The sequence below is a fragment of the Nannospalax galili genome, unplaced genomic scaffold (genome assembly GCF_000622305.1).
Source record: "Nannospalax galili isolate Female #2095 unplaced genomic scaffold, S.galili_v1.0 scaffold17, whole genome shotgun sequence".
Lineage (NCBI taxonomy): Eukaryota > Metazoa > Chordata > Mammalia > Rodentia > Spalacidae > Nannospalax > Nannospalax galili.
In genome coordinates, this window is record NW_008342276.1 from 5,525,379 (window position 1) to 5,538,641 (window position 13,263).

Below are 13,263 nucleotides of genomic sequence, written 5' to 3' on the forward strand. Positions count from 1 at the left end.
ATATATATTTGTATTTTTAAAATCTGGTAGATGAGCAAGCGACTTATACTGAGGAAAGAGTAGATTTTAGTTGAAAAGGGGCCAAAAAATGTTAAAAAATCACCTGGCCAAGTGTGTTCCAAAGTAACACATGTGTTCTGTTGATGGTATATAGTCATTTTCAGTAAGCTTGGTCATCCCATGAAGTAAATTAGAATTACATGGGGATTTGTATTTTTAAAATCTGGTAGATGAGCAAGCGACTTATACTGAGGAAAGAGTAGATTTTAGTTGAAAAGGGGCCAAAAAATGTTAAAAAATCACCTGGCCAAGTGTGTTCCAAAGTAACACATGTGTTCTGTTGATGGTATATAGTCATTTTCAGTAAGCTTGGTCATCCCATGAAGTAAATTAGAATTACATGGGGAGAAAGTTTTAATGATTATCGATCCTTTTGCTCAAATGAAGACGTTGGCTAGTGTCCCACGGCCCCATTCACACTGTTCACTTCCTCCTTTATCAAAAAGCAAACTGTGAAATTTTATTTTTTGAGAAATTCATGCATGAGTACTCTATCTCCATTATATTGACCCCTCCCAGTCCCCCTCCAACTCTCCTCATGTCCCCTCTCTCCCTCACAATCTTTCGTCTCCTTTATTATTCTTACATATACATACATAGATTTGTAAATATACATACATATGTATATAATGACTGAGTCCATTTAGTGGTGCTCATGTGTGCATTGCTGCACAGGGTTCAGGAGGAGTAAACCCTAGGTAAATTGAATGACATCATTCATACTGTATTGAGTTTTAAGGTGATCTAGCATTTGCAGTAAGTGATACTTTTTCCATTTATTATGATTTGGTTTTGCAAGTAGATTTATTGAAATGCAATAGTTAATTAAAATATTCAGAGTATATATATATATATATGTGTATGTGTGTGTATGTGTGTGTGTGTGTGTGTGTTTGGAACCATGTAAATAAATGTACAAAGACTATGTTCACATATTTATTATGTATACAGAAATATCTATATAAAAGGAAACTGCTATTAACAATAGTGTAGTTGGTACATTAATATGTCAAAAAAATCTTGAGGAAAAAATGCAGATGACTGTAGTTTCAGAAACATTAACCTAATTGTCTTTATTTCTGTGTAAATAAATGAAGTTGAATTGTTGCTTATTTCATAAACCTTTTTAGAAAGTTATGATGCAAAACAAATAATTTTATGCAAATTATATATTTTATTCTTTTTATTTGTGAACAATAGTATTTAGAAGCTATAAATAAATCCTATGAGAATTATTCAATTTTAAATGAATTTGGTATCAAAAGTTTTCTGAAACTATGAAATCATCTTCAGGAAGGACCAGAGTTAGGTGGCTAATTTCCAGTCGAGAATCTCCAATTGGAATATATCAGTACACAATGTGTGGGCTTTATATATAATAGTAATGATCTAATCCCATATTGTTAAGAAAAATGAGTGAAGTGTGCAGTCTTGAGCTAATACTTAACATCTGCCTGCCAGGGTGGTCCAGGACTCCGAGGACCAAAAGGCCAGCAAGGTGAACAGGGTCCAAAGGTAATGATTTCTCTCTGTCTCAACTAGTCATCACTCTGGAATTAAATGTGATTTCATTTACCCTTGTGATTTAAAATTCCTTATATTTTTGTGAATTTGTGTCTAATCATTTTTACTTCTTTTGAAAGATGCATACTTTTCAATCAAAACAAATATTTAATAACTCAGGGAAAGGAAAATTTCTGGAACAGATAAAAGAACGTTAGTGTTCTGTTCATCCATCTATAGCAAGTGCCTCCTAAGCGACATCATGCACTCACGGCTCAGCCTCAGTCCCTTCAGGTGATTTCTCACAATGTGGATTCCTCCTGTCATTTTGCACTACGTAGAATCAAGTGCTTAGCTTTGTTTTCCATCTTCAGTGCCCAAGGTCAACAAGCATGATGATTCAGGTTGTTCACTGCACAGAGGTAGCAGCCAAAATGACCAGGCCGTGCCAAGCATGTCAAGACACAGGTTTTTCTGCTTTGCACAAAGGCATCCCAAGGACTGGCTGAAGCCCAGACACTAAGTTCAGGCTTCATTCATTCTCTTCCCTTCGGATTCTGGAAAATCTTTAACTGGTCTCCTGTCTCCAATGGCTTGACTTTCTGAATGAGTCTGCACATCTGCTCTCAGATTAATTTCCTGAGTGTCTATGCTGGGTCCTATCAAAGTCTTTCAGAACTTGAAGTCATGGATCACGGCCTTGAAAGTTCACTTGACCATCTTTGCCTTTCTAACTTGACTCCTAATCTTGTTCTCATGATGTTCCTCATGGTTTCCATGCTATCTGTCCTTCTGATTTACTGTTTCAGTATGGTGACTTACTGATTTTGCATAGTACTTATTGGTATAGAAGAGAAAATTATGAAGATTCTTATTATAAAATTGGAAGCAGATGATGCAAGGCGGACAAGATGTGAGTATGAGAAAAAGCTGAAGATAATCAGGCATTATCCAATTCCAAGCTCAGGCTGGGCGATATCTACTTTATGGTTTGGTACTGTTTCCTGTGACAGACTTGCCATTCTGTATTTGCCTCTATCTCTTATGGTACTTTAAGAAAGGCCAGGGCTGAAGATCTCTTCTCAAGAAGGTTGCCTTTCTCGGGGTCACCTATCACAGGTCCCTGAGCTCCTATGCCCTCTGGCTTTTGCCTCCCAACACGTCACTCAGCAAGATCGCATCATTTTTCCAACATTTTTACTGGACAGTGGTTCTAATGATGAAGATGAATTAATACACACGTTTGGTGACCAATGGTAAACCGATTTCCTCTGATTACCCACTCCCACAGGATTGCTGCTAGTATGGTTATTTCTGCATGATGATTTTGACAAACCACAGCTACTGTGTGCAGTGGATTGTGGACAACAGAGGATCATATAGTCACCTTTGCGGCCAGTATGGGAGCAGTTAAATCATACTTTCACTATGGGAAGCCCTAATATGTAGTCTTTTTTCATTCTGTGGCAGCAAATAGATGAAGGAAATTTGGAATCACAAAGCAACTGTGACACTGGTCTTTCTGAGTCTATTTGTTTTATATTTTAAGAACAAAATAGGCCACCTATTTTCTGTCCTACTCTCCAATGCTATATAGGTACTATATTATTAAACTACAAATATTAAGAACACTAAGTGATATTTATACGTTCCTCTTCTTTTTTTGAAAATCTCACTCTCTTTCCATATACTGTGTGTATTTCTTATAGGAATGATTATCATTCAGTGCTCTACAACTCCCTTTCCTAAATAATCCTTAACCCACAAATAATTCCTGATCCCCTAGGAATCCTGAGTTGTTCTCAGTGAAGTCGCCACCTGTTACTAGCTCCACAGACTGGAGTTTAATTCTTATCTTGCTTGAGATCTCTGCAATAATCAGCTTGCTTGGCCACCTCTCTCTGAGAAATGTTTTCTTCTTCACCATTCTATCTTTGCTCTGGAACTAAGTTTTAGGTTTTCCATTTCATATTCTTTTCTGGGCTCTCTTCCTCTCACTTCTACCTAATTTTCATGTAATTCTTATTCATTTTCACATTCAATGTGTTCTTTGTAACCTCACCTATGAACATACCTTTAGTACTCCAGAGTCTATCTTGCTGGACTCTCTGGATGCTCGACATGTCCATACACGAAAATCTTCAAGAAATGTAATCTATATTGATTAATTTTCTGTACTTTACCTCTCCGTGATTTTTCTTCCACATTCTTTGTCCAAAGTAATGGATTCAATAATTCCACATTTGAGATCAAGCACAAAAGAAAAAATGTCAGTGTGTTGAAGAGACATCTGCATGTCCATGTTGACTGCAGCACTACTCACTATAGACAAGAAATGGAAATGACCTGAGTACCCACGAAATGATGAATGGATAACAAAACTGTGGTACCTGTACAAGATAGAGTACTAGTCACATGCTTACAAAGATCTTGTCTTGCCATTTGTAAGACATGGATGGACATAGAGATAATTATGTTAAGTGGAATAAGACAGGCAGAGAAAGACATGCATGATTTTACCCACATATGAAATTTAAAAGGAAGTTTTCATAAAAAATCAAGAGCAAAATAGTGGTTACTAAAGGCTCAGGGGTAGGGTCAAAGGAAGGGGCATGATTGATCAATATGTGTGAAGTTATATGAGAAATAAGTCCCAGTGTTCTGTTGCACTGTAAGATGACTGTATGTAATAATAACATGCTCTCTATTTCAAACAAAGCTAGAGGAAATTATTTCAACATTTCAATCCCCAAATACTGGTCCACGTTTAACAAGCTTGATTTACTCTCAATACATAGTATACACATACAAGGAGAAAAGATACTATTGGTACTGTATAAGGCATATAATTTAAACATGTCCATTAGAAAAATATGATACCCAAGCACTGGATATCTTAATTTAATAGAAAGAAAGTAAGGATAAGTAGATTTTCTGAGTCTAACATTACACAAGTAATGTTTTAGCATCAAGGGATCTAAAAGAAGTGAGAACTGCTGATTTGAAAGGGATGCCTGGCCCTGAATAAAAGTAAAGATGGTACTGAGCTTAGAGGCGCTTTTCGGCTGTAGAAGATATAGGCTGTGGTGTTGTATAAAGGCGAGGGGGAAAATAGGCTGGGTGCAAAGTTCTCAGAGCGAGAGGCTGAGGCACTCTCTGGGGTGGGACTCGACAGCTGAGGAAGTGTATTGAGAGCAAAGGGAGAGGAAGTGGTTCATCCAGTTCATCTGTGTGGTTGAACCCTCCCCACCAGGAGGGTGGTCCTGCAGCACTTAGAGCTTTGGAAAGTGTTAGGCTGTGGTGGGTGGACTAGTTGCTCACATAATTGGCACAGTATTCCTATTTATGGGAGCAAAATGAATAAAGTTGCTGAAATCCCTATGTGTTTATTTTCATGGTTTACTAATGATGTTTTGCCTGGGAGGTACATGATTTGAAACTTGGTGTCTTGTTACCCTCTGAGTGTTTCATGTCTTAAGAGAAATTGTATTAGGGAAAAAAAAAAGTAAGTGCTGTAAACAGAAATCTCTTTCAGGTATCAGAGGGTCTAGCTTCCAGAATGACTTTTCTCTTTCGCTTTCCAGGGACCAGAAGGTCCTCGGGGAGAAACAGGCCCTGCAGGACCTCAGGGACCACCTGGACCCCAAGGACCCAGTGGTCTGTCCATTCAAGGCATGCCTGTGAGTTGTGTATACGTATTCAAATGTATTGTTATCATTTTTTTCACGAGGTTATAAGGAAGGAGTGTTATTCTGTGTATTACTAATGAGCCTCAGTTCCTTTGAAAGTCATGACTGACAGTTCACTCATTAGCTGAACCCACAGTAAACTGCTTGCTCAGTGATGGTGGTCCTCTAACAAGCAGGTACATGAATGGAGTGTGTCCAGCATTGTCTCGAAAGAGGATAGCAGGGACAGCATGTATGGCCTTTGCTAGTCTGTCTAAATTCTTTTTTAGAATAATTTTTTGTTAATTCTTTGAGAATTTCAATAATGTGGTTTGATCATATTCGCTCTCCCCCAACTCCTCCCAAATCCACCCCACCTCCCTACTCACCCAATTTTGTGTCCTCATTTTTTTTTAATCCGTTGAGTCCAATTTGTGCTGCTCAATATCTTGGGTGTGGGGCCATACCCTGCAGTGTGGTCGACCTACCAGGGGTCCCACCCTTAAAGAAAGATGGCTCACCCTCTCCCAGGAGCTACCAATTGCCAGCAGCTCCTTAGCTAAGGGTGGGAATTCATGCCCACCTCTCCCTTTATGCTGGGATTTTGCCTGGCTTGAGTTTATGCAGGTCTTGTGTATAGCGTTATGCTGCTTGTTGTTAAAAAAATTATTGTGTGTACATGCATGCCATGTGTATATATGTATGCATGCATGGGTACATGTTTTTGTAGGTATACATACATGCATATGGAGGCCAGAGATTAATCTTAGATGTTACTTCTCAGAGGCTACCCACTTTTTCTTTTGAGGCAGTGTCTCTCACTGGAATTTGCTGATTAGGCTAGGCTGCCTGACCAGGGAGCCCCAGGGATCCAGCTGTCTGTATCTCACCAGTGTTGGGATTATAGGCACATACCACCATGCCCAGTTTTTTTAAAACATTGGTTCTGGGGATCAACTTAGGAAGTCCTTATGCTTGGAGGGTAAGCACTTCACCTACTGAGCTACTTCCCCAGCTCTCGATTAAATTTTTAATGAATGTAATAGCACCTAGAAGGTAGCCACTGTTATTCCAATTCATTGCTGATTTATCATAATTGTGGATGGAGACTAATGGAAGGCATCATTGAGTTCCTTAGATCTACTGTCATCAGAATATAGTTCACTGAGTGACTTTTAGATTTTAGATTATGTGCATTAAACAGCTATTTTGAAAAGCTATTTAGTATCATTGGAAAGAAATTGAATTCCATTCACTGATTATACATAGAGAGATATGCTTTTAAATTCAAAACTATAAATAACATTGAAATAGTCAACACTCCTCTCCATGTGTTTTCAATATAAGCTCAGCCACGTGGGACTGTACATTCTGTGTTGGATCTGTTCTAGTACACAAACTATTCAGCTCTGTTGGAATGTTTACATGGATGGCATAACATATGTGAGAGGTGAAATATAGCATGTGGATATTAGCGTAAAAGCAACTTAATGTTGGAAATACTCTACAGTACTCGGGGGGGAGGAGATTAAAATAGTATCTATGCGAACCTAACTGTGTGCTTTTGCATACTCAGGGAATGCCGGGTGAAAAGGGGGATAAAGGAGACAGTGGCCTTCCTGGTCCACAGGTATTTGTTCTTTCATTTTTACCCTGCTGCTCTCAGTGCTAATTCTTTGCAAGCTAAAAGGCTTCTCCAGTCAGCTGTGACCTCGACAGTGGTGATGTTTGCCTGTGTTCATTGCCCTAATTCCCTTTTGACCACCATGCGGATGGAGAGTGGGAGTCATTGACTTTTCACGAATAACTTCAGGGTTTTGGTTCTGTGACATAAAAGGGTCCCTGTTATGACAGTAGGTTTGCTTGGAGGCTGTGTTCTGTTTCAGGGAAACTGCATGAGAGGGTGACTCATTGTGAAGCTGAATCATTTCTGTCCTTGTTCTTTCTAGGGTGTCCCAGGAGGTGTGGGTTCACCGGGACGTGATGGCTCACCAGGCCAGAGGGTAAGTACTTGCCAAATGCTGAGCAAGGCAGACTTCAGGCCAAGTGACTGCTGCCAGAAGGTTTTTATGTGTGGCTAGCAAGTCAGGTTTTGTCTTCTGCTAACCTGTCTTCTACCTATTCTGCATCTCTTTCTTTTCACCAATATCATCTATGTGCATTTTTAAACATCAAACTTACCCAAGTTGGCATCACCCCTTTCTGAATGTTCCCAAGCCTGAATATCATCTTCACTGAACTGCATGTGTTGTTTTATTAGATTTCTTCCAGATCTTTGAAATCCTTAAAGCACAAACTTACTGGAAATTCACAGTCATATGAATGGAAATTTAAGGAGTATGACTTGTAATGAAATCTCCATTGATTTAGTGTATTTTAGCTATCTGTTCTCTACCTGTTCAAACTGACATCAGCAAATAAAGTATAAAAATAATCAAGTTAGGTATAAGTTAAAATGTAGTGTTTGTTTCATTGAAAACTTTCACTAAGCCAGGTTTGAGGTGCCATGGGGGCTGTGTCTTGCTTGGAAGGCAGTCAGACTGACAAGGAGGGGAAAGCTATCACATAAAGAGAGAACACCTTATATTGAAGAAGGAAAGTAAAAAGACAGTGGGACATTTCCTCTGTGGCACGCTTGGCTAGAGATTAGAATGCAATGTGTGTGTACACATGTTTGTGTGCAGGCTTGCATAATGCACACAAACATTTGGGTGTGCAATTTTACCAAGATATACAGTTGACTTCACTAAAATTTTTCAGGATAAATTTTGAACTTTAACATGAAGGCAATATGAAGTCAGTACATTTTCCTCAAGGGAGAAAGGCTGTCTTCTTAATAGTGGCTAGTTTTAATTGTCAACTTGACACAACTTAGAATGACCTGGGGAGAGTGTTTCAGTGGGGAATAGTCTACACTGGTTCGGCCTGTGGGCATGCCACTGCTGGATTATTTAACCTAACTGCTAAGGGAAGACCCAGCTCCCTGTGAGTGCACCCTTTCCTAGGCAGGGCAGAGAAACTGAGCTGAACATAAGCCGGCAGTCGGGCAGGCAGGCAGCATGCATGCAGTTGTCACTCTCTGCTCTTGACTGTGGCAGTGCTGTGACCAGCTGCTTCATGTTCCTACTGCCTTGACTTTTCTCTCATGATGGGCCACAACCTGGAATTGTGAGTTTAAATAATCCCTTCTCCCCTAAATTGCTTTCTGTCAGGGTATTTAGCACAGCAACAAAAATGAAACAACCACTGATTTAGACACAGAACTCCATGTTTTCTTCAAAACTCTAAAGTATAGAAATGACAACCACATACGTCCGATCCAATGAATAATAATACACGTAGCATTCTGGGGTGTGGGGAGAGCACTAATACACCTTCTAAGGTGAACAAACAGTTGACTAGAAGACTCATTTCTCTACTGTATCAAAACATGACTATAGCTCTGGATGACTATTCTGCTCAAGAATATAGAAATGAGGCCTGGAGAGATGGCTCAGCAGTTAAGAGCACCCAAATGGCAGCTAGCAACTATCCATAACTCCAGTTCCAGGGGACTCTGATGTCCTCTTCTGACCTCTGCATGCATTGCATGACACCAGTGTACTTACATATATGTAGGCAATATACTTATGGAATAAAAATAATACATAAACTATTTATTTTTTTAAAAAAAAGAACATAGAAATGGGAACCCAGCCTTGGTGACACAGACCTGCATGGTCACAGGAGGATGAAGCAGGAGGATTGCAAATTCAAGGCAGAGTGAGTTCAAGGTCATTTTGGGCAACTTAAAGACATCTTATCTTGGAGTTATTTGCCATCTTGTGTGTCTCTAGAAGCCTCACAAAGACGTAAACATGAGTGACATACCCTTGGCACAGCCTGGGGATCAGCCCAAGTATTTGTCATCACAGTTCATGCAGCTGCGAGTCAAGCACAGGCTAATACTGATCATTAAAAGCATGAGCTGGACCTGCGACTTTCATATATTCAGAAAATCAGACATTCACAGCCACAGGTTTCACTTGGCCATGGCCTCCAGAGTGCAGGTGGGAGAGCTATTTAGATTTTGTTCTCAATTAATTGAGCTCAAAATTGTAGTAAATAAACAGTTTATTTTCTACCCCCAAAACAGTTCTCCTATCATTGAAGAGCACCTGCTTCAGGATCCCAGATGGCTCACAGAAGCATGGGCTGAACACAGATACTGGGACTTGGCAAGGGAATCCCCAGCCACTGGGGAGTAGGACGTACAAAAATATGTACCGCATGTCATCTCATAAACAGTGACTCTCGTGTAGCTATTCCCTCCTAATCGAAAGGCTCCATCCTGGAGGGAGGCTTGTTAACATTCAAGAAGTAAGCAAAACTTACAAGACTCGGGAAGTAAGTTACTTGCAAGTCTCAGGAAGGTCCTACAACTTAAGAGAGTCACAAGGTCCCTCTTCAAAGTTATATAAGCAGTAATGGCTACTGGAAAGAGAAGACTCCCACATAAGTCAAGCTACCTGCTCGTTGTGCAGGGAGCTCCAGGGATATAGCTTTTGTGAGTTGTCACCTGTGTTAGAATAGGCTTTCTGGTGACTGAATTGCCTTTGAATAATCCATGCTCCTGTAAGTAACTTCTCACCCACCTCTGTAAGTAACCCTAATAAACTCACTGGTTTGGAAAAAAAAAAAGACATCTTATCTTGAAATGAAAAGAGTAGCTCAGTGGTAAAGTGCTTGGCTAGTATGTATGACACCTTAGGATCAATCTCCAGTACTGCCAAAAAAATAGATTTTTCTATGAAAGTATGTAGGTATAGAATGTGAAATTCCTTCTACTTTTTAATACCATATTTCATTTGGCTAAAATCTCAGTACAGCCTCTGTTCAAATGGATTAGTCTGTAACACATATTCAAGTGACTGTATCTAAAGAAAGCATTCTACGAGCATTAGATTTATGCAGGGTTCTTGTACATGTCGAAAGAGTGTCTAGAAATATTTATATGTTTTGGCCAAAGAGCTTAGGCAAAGATCCTGTGTGGTTACACACCTAGATTCCTTCGTGATTCGTGATTCCTGAAGTTATAAAAATGGTAAGTCTGAAGATTTGGTTGAGTGAGTTTATTTGATTTATCTATGCACAGAGCCCAGCATTGGCAAAGAACTTTGAATCAAACCTGTTGGGTTAGTGTTTGAACCTTTTGGCTTTAGAATTCTTTCTCTTAAAAATCTACATACAACATAGACTTTTTAGAAATATTTTCCTATTCCTCTAAGCATGTATTCTTTAGTAATTAATGCTTTAGAGCTGTTATAAAGTGATAAGAATCTATACTTGACTTTTGTTTTCTTCTTTCCATCAACTTGGAAGTAAAACTTTGAAGATGTGACTGAGTCCTTTTATTAAATATTGGATAGGAATGGAGTTGCTTTTAAATCTGATGTCAGAGGACATCCGTTAAGTATAAGACCATATGTTATTTTAAAACAAAGATTTTGTGACACCTGTGATGATTGCCTTAGAAAAGATATTTGAGGGCCATACCGTTTGGCATACAAATCAAGGAAATGCTGTTCACAAAAAAAATGAATCAATGATGCTATAGAGCTGTGTGGCACAGGTGCTCTGCTTGAAGGAAGACCCGCTCATAATTTTCTCAATCAGCCATGTCTTTTCTTTGTGAGACAGGGTCTCCCTGTAGCCCCAGTTGGCCCAGAACCCACTTTGTAGACCAGGTAGGCTGTCCTTGAATTCACAGAGATCCACCTGCCTCTGCCTCCCGAGTGCTCAGATTAAAGGTGTGCGCCACCATGCCTGGCCCTCAATCAGCCATATCTTAATTGAGTACCTACACTGTGCCGTTTACCACCCTCAGCTTTAAAAGAGTTTCCCATTATTGTCTGCAGAGAAGATTATAGAAGAGAAGATAGTTTCAGTCGCTAAGGAAAGCAATTTTTAGACCACCTACCCAAGGAAAAGACAGACTAGTGTTTCTTGCCTCTTCTCCTGGGCAAGGAAAAAAATGAATCTTTCAAAGAAGGTAGAGAAGGATTGGTGAAACAAGAATCACTAAGGGACTTAGTCAGATGATCTGAAGGTGGCAAAGGTCTAGAACAATTATTTACTTACTAGGTTTGTGTGTTTGGAGGCCTAGGAGTAGCTGGAAGTAGACAGGTGTGGGTTGAGAAGCATCTCAGGAGACATACTCCATGGAGGACCAGGTCCCTCTGATTAGGCAGTGGGTAATGAGAGCTACTTAAAGAATACTTAGAACGAACACCTCACAATTGTCCCTGCTCTTCCTTTGGCCTCTGTCAACAGCAGCAATGATCATGGCCAATGGCAGACAGAGCAAACAGAATTATGGGATTCACTCTTAAACTGACTGAAAAGGCCCAGAACATTCCGGAGGGAATCACAAAAGCAAAGTTATCCTTTTTTTTTCTCCTTCACTCTCAGCACTTAAATCATTTACTGGTATTTCACTTTGATTTTCCCTGGCCCCAAGGGAACAAAGCCTATTCTTGACAAGGAAAATGGATCTGTAGTGCAGACTGGTAAGAATGTCTCTTCAGGGTCCGCAGCTCCCTGGAGTGTCAGGCATCAAGCATGCAGAGGACTGTAAGGGTCAGGTCAGAGGGGCATTCTTCTCTGATCATTATTTTTAAGCATTGTCTTCTCTATTTTTTAAAAAAGATTTTTTTTTTATTTTTAACTATGTATATATGTGTGTGTGTCTATGTATGTCTATGTGCATGTGCATGCCACAGGAGGAAGCCAGAGCTGCCTGATGTGGTTGCTAGGAATTAAACTGGGGTCCTCTAGAAGAGCAGTATGTGCTTTGAACCACTGAGCCATCTCTGCAGCCTACCTTCTCTCTCATTTATTAAAATAATATTTTATTCATATTTTTGACATTTCTTACTTGTATACAATGTATCTTGATCATATCCAACCCAAAGACCTTTGCCTTCTTTTATTGACCACAAAATCTTATAGCCCAAACCTCACACAATCACATACCTTGATGGTTAGCTTAGGGAAAGGATAACCTCTTTCCTGAAGCTGGTGTTAATATCACCACTGAATTTACCTAGAGGATTGAAGATCTTGAGAAGTAATAAAGAAAAAAAAATCCCTTCTTCTTGGGTTTCTATCATATTCTGGCTTTCCCTAAGGGAATCTTGGACTCTTAGAAACAACTCTTATTCAACTCTGGGCCATAGACCATAAACAAGTCTAGCACAAGCTGCACCCCTTCACTGAGTTTCCGCCTCTACCTTGGAAGTCAACAGAGCACAGTGCTGGCTCACACACTGAAAGCAATGGTTCAAGCTCACATTTAGCAGCTAAATGCAGTCAAGTATCCAGGTTTCATTCCAAGCCATTCCAGCTAAAACATCTTCCCTCTTCTTTGTTGTAAATCTTGTCATTCCTTCTTGTCTGCTTTCTTATTTTCTTGCTGTCTGAGCTCAGGGCCTTTCATGTGATCTTCGAGCTCCTCTGACATATGGTAGATTTCTTAGTTCCCATCCTGGACATTCAGATGGTCCTTAGGGAAGCCACAAAGAACAAAGAGGACCCGTAAGAAAGAGAGATGACAGGGGAGTAGGTGGGTAGGTAGATAGTTATATCTAGAAAGAGAGAGATTATATAGGGTAGAGAGATAGATGATAAATGATGGAGAAATAGAAAGAGAGAGATGATTGATAGGATAATAGATAGATGATAGAGATAGGCAGGTATATAAAGAGATTGAGATAGATGATTAATAAATGCATGATAGATGAGGTAAATAGATGATAGATGATAGATAGATGATAGGTGATAGATGATAGATAGGTGATAGATTGTAGATATCTAGATGATAGATGATAGGTAATAGATGAATGATAGATGGATGATAGATAGATGATAGATGAAGAACTGCAAATAAAAGAAAGAAAACAGGAAGTAAAGACTTTCCTAGTTCTGAGAATTACTTCCTCCCAGTCAGTTTTCTAGCCAGCACCCAAATAAAAACTTTAGAATTACATTTATT

The 13,263-nt window shown here is 39.5% G+C and overlaps 1 protein-coding gene across 1 annotated transcript in view; it reads left to right on the forward strand.

Annotated features, from left to right (window-relative positions):
* Col14a1 (collagen type XIV alpha 1 chain) overlaps positions 1–13,263 on the forward strand; it is a 241,977-nt gene that overhangs the window by 175,636 nt on the left and 53,078 nt on the right. The window contains exons 37-40 of the mRNA XM_029565850.1: positions 1,522–1,575; positions 5,148–5,243; positions 6,808–6,861; positions 7,181–7,234. Of these exons, the coding sequence (XP_029421710.1) occupies positions 1,522–1,575; positions 5,148–5,243; positions 6,808–6,861; positions 7,181–7,234 (258 nt within the window). The remainder of the gene's footprint in view (positions 1–1,521; positions 1,576–5,147; positions 5,244–6,807; positions 6,862–7,180; positions 7,235–13,263) is intronic.